The sequence below is a fragment of the Suricata suricatta genome, chromosome 16 (genome assembly GCF_006229205.1).
Source record: "Suricata suricatta isolate VVHF042 chromosome 16, meerkat_22Aug2017_6uvM2_HiC, whole genome shotgun sequence".
NCBI lineage: Eukaryota > Metazoa > Chordata > Mammalia > Carnivora > Herpestidae > Suricata > Suricata suricatta.
Genome location: NC_043715.1, coordinates 49,529,803 through 49,536,828, shown reverse-complemented (window position 1 = coordinate 49,536,828; position 7,026 = coordinate 49,529,803). Strand labels below are relative to the sequence as shown.

Below are 7,026 nucleotides of genomic sequence, written 5' to 3'. Positions count from 1 at the left end.
GCGGGGCGCCGCGGGGGAGGGACCGTAGCGAGCGGTCCACTCCCGCAGGCTGACGTTCAGGGCCAGGCACCGCGCCGGGTTGGCGGAGGCGACGGGGGCGGCCACCAGGCGTGCGCCTCCGGCCTGAAGCACGTCCACCATGTGCTCTAGCTGGCCCGGTACCTCGGCCCTCGCCCCGTCGGGCACCAGCGCTACGAATTCGGTGGCCACGTAGGTCTCGGGGCGCGAGGCCGCGGCGGGCCGGTCCAGGGCGGGCTGGAGTATCGCCAGGCGGACGTTGGGAACCCGGGGCAGGGCCAAGGGAGGGTAGGGGAGCGTGTCGGCGGCCACCACCACCGGCTGGGCTGCGTCCTGCTGCAGGAAGGAGTCCACCAGCTCTGGCACAGCATTGTCAAAGGCCTCGAACTCGCGCACCACGACGGTGACGCGGGGGCCGGCAGCAGCTCCACGGCGGGGACCACGGGCCCGGGAGTTCCTGGGCTGGTGCTGTAGCCACGAGACATAGAAGAGGACCAGGAGGTTGAGCGTGATGGCGGCTGCCAGGGCAGCCTGGCAGCGGGTGAGCCGCATGGGGCCAAAGTCAGGCCCTAGCTGGGCCTCCGGGGCATCCTGGGGAGGGGAGAGTGAAAGGGGAAGCTAGAGCTGGTTGTCAGAAACCTCCTCCCAGACCCCCTTCATCCTCAGCATTGCCCTTCCCTCCCAGCGGCCCATTCTGTATGTGGTTTCAGCTCTGACTTGCCCTCCTCCCAGAAGCCCTTTCTGACTTCCCCTCTGGGCTCCTTCGGCTCCTTGGGTTCTCCCACCCTAGCCCACGAGGGAAGGCCCTGAGCTTGTCTCCGGCACTGCTGGGTCCCTCCTTCCACACTGCACAGGACCTGGTGCTCAGTAAGTTTTTATCAAGCGATTCACCCTCCCGTTTTCCTTGTTCAATCCTACCTGTTTCTTATCCTTTTTTGGGGGGGAGGGGCAACATCTTGCTCTGTTTGGGGTTCAATGATAAATGCCCAACTCCATCCCCAAGCCTAGGCTGCACCTTCTGCCTCCACCATTCCCTCCTGCAGGAAGCCCCTCCTGATCTCTCTTCCCTGTCCTTCTCACACCCTGCCCTGGCTCCAGGGGGAGCTGCAGCGGCAGCATTGGCCACCAAGTCCCTCCCCTACTGTCCTCTTCTCACTTCCTCGAGTCCTGTGCCATCTGGTCATCTCCTGATGGTTAGCCAGATTGTTTTGGTTTTGCAAGAAAAGCTAGGGGCGCCTGGGTGGCTCAGTCGGTTAAACGCCCACCTTGGCTCAGGTTCTGATCTCACAGTCTGTCGGCTCGAGACCTGAGTCGGGCTCTGTGCTGACAGCTCAGAACCTGGAGCCTGCTTCAGATTCTGTGTCTCCTCTCTCTCTGCTCCTCCCGGGTTCACTCTCTCTCTCCCTCTGCGCCTCCTCTGTGCTCGCTGGCTCTCAAAATAAATAAACTTAAAAACAAACAAACAAACAACAACCTCCTAGAAACAGAAAGTAGAAAAGTGGTCGTGAGGGGCTGGGGAGGGAGGGCGAAATGGGAGTTGTTTAAGGGTATAGATTTCCAGTTTTGCAAGATTGAGAAAGTTCTGGAGACTGCACAGTAATGTTGAATATATATAACACTACTGAACTATTCACTTAAGAATTGTTATGATAAATTTTGCTTTGTGTATTTTATTACAATTAAATTCTTTTAAAAATGTTTGTTTATTTAAAAAAAAGTTTTTAATGCTTTTTATTTATTTTTGAGAGACAGAGAGAGACAGTTGGAGCAGGGGAGGGTCAGAGAGAGAAGGAGATACAGAATCCGAAACAGGTTCCAGGCTCTGAGCTAGCTGTCAGCACAGAGCCCGACGCGGGGCTCGAACCCACGAACCGAGAGATCTGACCTGAGCCGAAGCCGGATGCTTAACCGACTGAGCTACCCAGGCGCCCCTGTTTGTTTGTTTAGAGAGCATGAGCAGGGGAGGGACAGAGGCAGAGAGAGAGAGAGAGAGAGAGAGACAGAGAATCCCAAGCAGGCTCTTGATGTCAGCACAGAGCCTGATAGACGGCTTAAACTCACGAACCATGATATCACGACCTGGGCCGAAATTAAGAGTCAGCCGCTTAACAGACTGAGCCACCCCGGTCGCCCCGGAATTTTTTTTTGGGGGGGGAGGGTGCTGCATCCCAAGAGGGCTGGGGAGGTAGGGCACGCCCACTCTTCACTCATCGGCAGCACTCCGAAGCAACCTCTAGGTGGCGCTGCCTCCCTGTACCCGGCACCACTTGGAGCTCCAGCTGGTCCCTAGCGCGGGAAGTGTGAGCAGATCCTAGAAATGTTTTCCCACGATGGGTTTCCCTAGGTTTCTACTCCTCCCAGAAAGAGGTGACATCAGAGACTCAGCTAATCTTCCCACCTCCTAGATCCTTCTGACCAAAGCTCCCCTTTCGGCCCTGGTCCACCCAGATCCCCACTCAGCCTCCCCGTCTCTCTCTCTCTAATGCTTTTATTTGTTTTTGAGAGAGAGTGAGAGAGTGAGCGTGTGTGAGGCAGAGGAGGGGCAGAGAGAGGGAGATGAAGCGGGCTCTGTGCTGACAACAGAGAGCCCCGTGTGGGGCTTGAACCCACAAATGCGAGTTCACAACCTGAACTTAACTGACACAGAGATTTTCATAAAGCACAGACCTGACCTCTCCCTCCCTGGTCTGAACCCGCCATGGCTCCTCGTAACCTGAGGAGAGAGTTTAGGTTTCTTAAAACATCCCACAAGCCTGTGGGTGACCTGTCCCTTGCTGGCCCACCGGATCCAGCGCCATCTCCTGCCATGTGTCAGACTCTATGCCTAAGCCACCTTGGACTTCTCTTCAAACAGATCTGATTTTTAAGCCTTTGTACTGCCTTCTCTTCCTTCTGCTCCCAAACACCCCTCCTCCCCATGCCTCTTTCCTCCTAAAGAATGCCTACTTCTGCTTTAGGACTCATCTCTGATGCCTCCTTCCCCAGGAAGCCCTCGCCCAAACCCCAGGCTGGGTTAGAAGTCTTCCCTGGGCTCCCCGTCCCCACCCTGCCCATTCTGGCCGGGTGTCATCTCGGGATGGATCTGTCTGCCCAACGAGACTGTGAGACCCAAGAGGGTAAAGCCGGGACTTCCTCGACCACCTCTGTGTTCCCAGCACATGGCTGGGCACTGAAAGTGCACTTGGTGGGGCGCCTGGGTGCCTCCGTCGGTTGAGCATCCGACTTCAGTTCAAGTCATGATCTCACAGTTCATGGGTTTGAGCCCCACGTCAGGTTCTGTGCTGACAGTTCAGAGCTTGGAACCTGCTTTGGATTCTGTGTCTCCTTCTCTCTCTCTGTTCCTCCCCAATTACGCTCACTCTCTCTGTCTCTCAAAAATGAATACCTGCTCACACACACACACACACACACACACACACAAGGGAAGTGCACTTGGCAAAGAAATGACGGCCAGCGTCACGGTTCTCTATGAGAACCTATGAGTCTATGAGGCCTCAGGTTCCTGAAGCCAAAGTCTGCACTATGACTACGTACCCTGGGCCATCCGCCTCCTTTTCCCTCTCTCTCTCCTCCCAGGAATAGCCTCCTGCCTCTCTTCACCCATCCCAGGCCTGTTTGCCCTTCTCTGACCCAACTTGGCAGGCACTTAACTATCCAAATTCCACTTTAAGAGCAACTTCTTTTTTTAGATATTTTTAATGTTTATTTTTTGATAGAGGGAGAGAGAGAGGAAAACAGAGGACCTGAAGCAGGCTCTGTGCTGAGGGCAGAGAGCCTGATACGGGGCTCTAACTCACAGACTGTGAGATCATGACCTGAGCCGAAGTCTGACGCTTAACTGACTGAGCCACCCACATGCCCCAACAACGTAAGTTTTAGAACCTTGGAATTGCCTTCTGGATATTAGACTGATTCTTCCTTCCTTCAGTCCTTCCCTCTGTTTGTGGAACTCTTACAATGTGCCAGGCACTGGGGACATGGCAGTGGACACAAGGCCCAGAGAGACAGGCAGCAACCCTGACCTCACATTACTGGGGGGGGGGGGGGGGCTTTGGAACCGTAGAATCTACGGGGTCTTAAAAATCTTAGCATCTTAGAGCTTTTGTACATAGAAGCACAGGGGAGACCATGGATGGTTTCGGAACCTTTGGAAGATTCTAAAGACACCATCTTCCTGCTCTGCCTGCATCCCCAACAGTCTGGTCCCTACTCAACGCCCAGAGAGAGCCTGTTAAAACTCAAATTTGATCCTGTCCCGCGTCTGCTCAGACCCTTCTGTGGCCCACAACTCACTCAAAGGAAAAGCCAAGTCTTTGCTGGGGCCCACTGGGCTCCGCGTGATCCTCTACCCTGACCCTCAGTGCCAGCCACACTGGCCGCCAAACACCAGTGTTCAAATACCTCCGGGACACCAGGGCAGGAGATCAGCTACTCCCTCTGCCTGGAAGGTCATCCCCAGGTATCCGCGTGCTCCTCCCTCCTGGCCTTCAGGCCTCTGCTCAAATGTCACCTGTCCAGGGAGCCCTCTCTTTGGCTATTCTTTTTCAAAACACACCTATCATGCACATATTTCCTGTGCCCCATCCCTGCATTTTCTCCCCTTGTCATTATCATGTAGATTTCACTTATTATTTTGTTCCCTGATATAGACTCAGGCCACAGCTTGGTGCCTGACACATAGCAGGTGCTTAGTAAATTTGTGTGGCACCAATGACTGAGTCCAGTTATTCAAGATGGGGGACGTGTGGCTCAGAGATAGAAATCATGGAGGACTCAGGTCTCTACCTCCCAGGCCCTGGCTCTTGGAATGCTGTCTGGGTGACTCCGGGCCCTGAGGTGCCCGGCAGGACAGAGGACAGAAACCCAGTCCGCAGAGACCAGCGGGTATGACAGTCAGACCAGGAGGCAAAGGCATCAGAGAAGAAAGAGAAAGGAATCATCCAGCCCCCTGACAAGGTTGGTCCTTGGCTTCCCCAACTTCGAAGGCTCAAATCTCTTTCAGGGAGGTGAAGTGGATGAAACGATGATTTTGAAGATGTGAATGTTCTATCTTTCTCTGAATCCCAACAGGATAGTAATATCAACAATTCTAGCCACTTGTGATATGCCAGACCCCTTTCCAAAGCACTTTACGCATACGAACTTTGTTTGATCTTCCTGTTCTGATCACATTTAAAGATGAGGAGACCGGCAGCACAGAGAAGTGAAGTCACGCGCTCGAGGTCACGCAGCTACGAAATCATGGACCCAAATGTGCCTCACGAACCTGGCACGTTTTGTCCCAAGTCACGTTTTCAACCAATGACCTCTGCTATCTCCCTTGGGTCTACTCAAGACAGCCCAGCTCTCTGTCCACCTTCAGGAACATTCTTTGGGTGCTTTCAAAACTGAATATGGCATATTCCTCAATTCAACCTGTTAACTCAACATAGAGAGAGTCGCTGAGTACCGTCTGGGCCAGACTCTGTGTTCTGGGGACATGGAAAGTCGGAGGCGGTCACTGGGCAGGCCCTCCAGAGGTGAGCGGACAAAAAGCACACTCACGACGTAGATAGGTCAGGAAACCAGCAGGGCGTGTGACAGAGAAAAAGGTGGTCAGGGAAGGAGAGGACAGTTAAGCAGGGACCTTGTCCCTGTCCATTCCCCACAAAACAATGTAAGTGGATCCAGATTCCCTTTGGGCCTCGGTTCACCTGCCCTGGGCTCTAATCTGGCCTGGGCCTCAGCTGCTGTATCTGCAGGATGGGAATGTGACAGGAAAGACCATGAGCGGTACGTGGGAAAGGCTTTGGGGAGAAGCACAATTTCCACCTGAGTGCCAGTGTCACTGTGGGACTCCTTACCTCCGAGACCGCTGTGGGAGCTCCTGGTGGGCGGGTCCAGCCCAGCTCAGCTGCACTGCTGAGGGAACAAGAACCAGAAAACCCCAAATCAGCCAATTTTGCACAGGAGGGTACAGCTTCCCCTTACCCACAAAAATGGCAATGAGAAGGTCAGAGAGTCCTTTCACTTGAGGTTCCATAAGCTCAGGCACCACCTGGGGTGTCTCTGGAGCCGGTGGGAAGGATGTCAGTTTATCATAGCGACCTATAACCATCCCTTTCCTATGAAAGTGTCCAGAGAGGTGGGGCTAGAAGTGACCAGAGCTGTTACCGTGACAACCCCTTCCCTAGACATACTGCATCCTGAGACACAATCCTAAAACATCCTCTACCTTGGTGAGCCTGGTTCCTAGGGTCACTGGAAAGGGGAGACTCCCCACTCCCTGCCCTTGTTACCATAGGAACCAGGGTTTGACCTTGCCTGTTTCCACCTCCTGGTCCAGGCCCTGTAACCATAGCAACTATTCCTCAGCGGAGCATCTTCTCCTCTAAATAAAAACACCTGGTTGGTTTGGGCCACAGACCTCCCACGATGAGAAGGGGGGGGAGCCGGTTACCATGGTGATGCCAGCTGGGTAGCTAGGGGGAGGGGTTGGGAAAAGAGGTGTCTCTCAGCAGTCAGTGTCCTTGGGACTGGGGTCTTTGCTACCTGAGTGCTAGGTGAGGTTGCCATAGTAACCAAATGAAGGTAGGGGCAGAAAGACCACCAGGGACTTAGATTACCTTAGCAACCTTTCCCTCGTCCAGGGAGTCCAGGGACAGGACAAGTTTGGGGCTTCATAACCACAAAGCGGGAGGGATCCAGGATGCGGAAGGGTTACCATGACGACCGACCCGGACCAGGAATCAGAGAGGATGGGGCTGTGGCTGAAATCACCCCCGGTGGTCGCCCTTTCTCCCTGACAGTGATTGTCGAGGACAGTGGCATTTGGGTCTGGAGGGGGTTAGAATCTTTCTTTGGGGCGAAGCTGGAGGAGAGGGGCAGAAAACGGCCCCTCCCAAAGTCCCGCTTTTCCTAGGGGCGACCCTCGAGCGGGGCCTGGGTCTCCTAAGCCCTCCTCGCGGCGCTCGCTTCTGTCCCGCCCCCTCCCTCCCACCCGAGCGCGCGAGCGCGCGCTTTCGGGGT

General features: G+C 54.7%; 1 protein-coding gene across 1 annotated transcript in view; it reads right to left on the bottom strand.

Moving 5' to 3' along the window:
- FKRP (fukutin related protein) overlaps positions 1-6,970 on the bottom strand; it is a 9,285-nt gene extending 2,315 nt beyond the window's left edge. Inside the window, exons 1-3 of the mRNA XM_029924327.1 lie at positions 6,624-6,970; positions 5,862-5,919; positions 3-609 (exon numbers count right to left, since the gene is read on the bottom strand). Coding sequence (XP_029780187.1) covers positions 3-609; positions 5,862-5,919; positions 6,624-6,724 — 766 coding nt within the window. The 5' untranslated portion in view covers positions 6,725-6,970. The remainder of the gene's footprint in view (positions 1-2; positions 610-5,861; positions 5,920-6,623) is intronic.
- Positions 6,971-7,026: the final 56 nt, after the last annotated feature.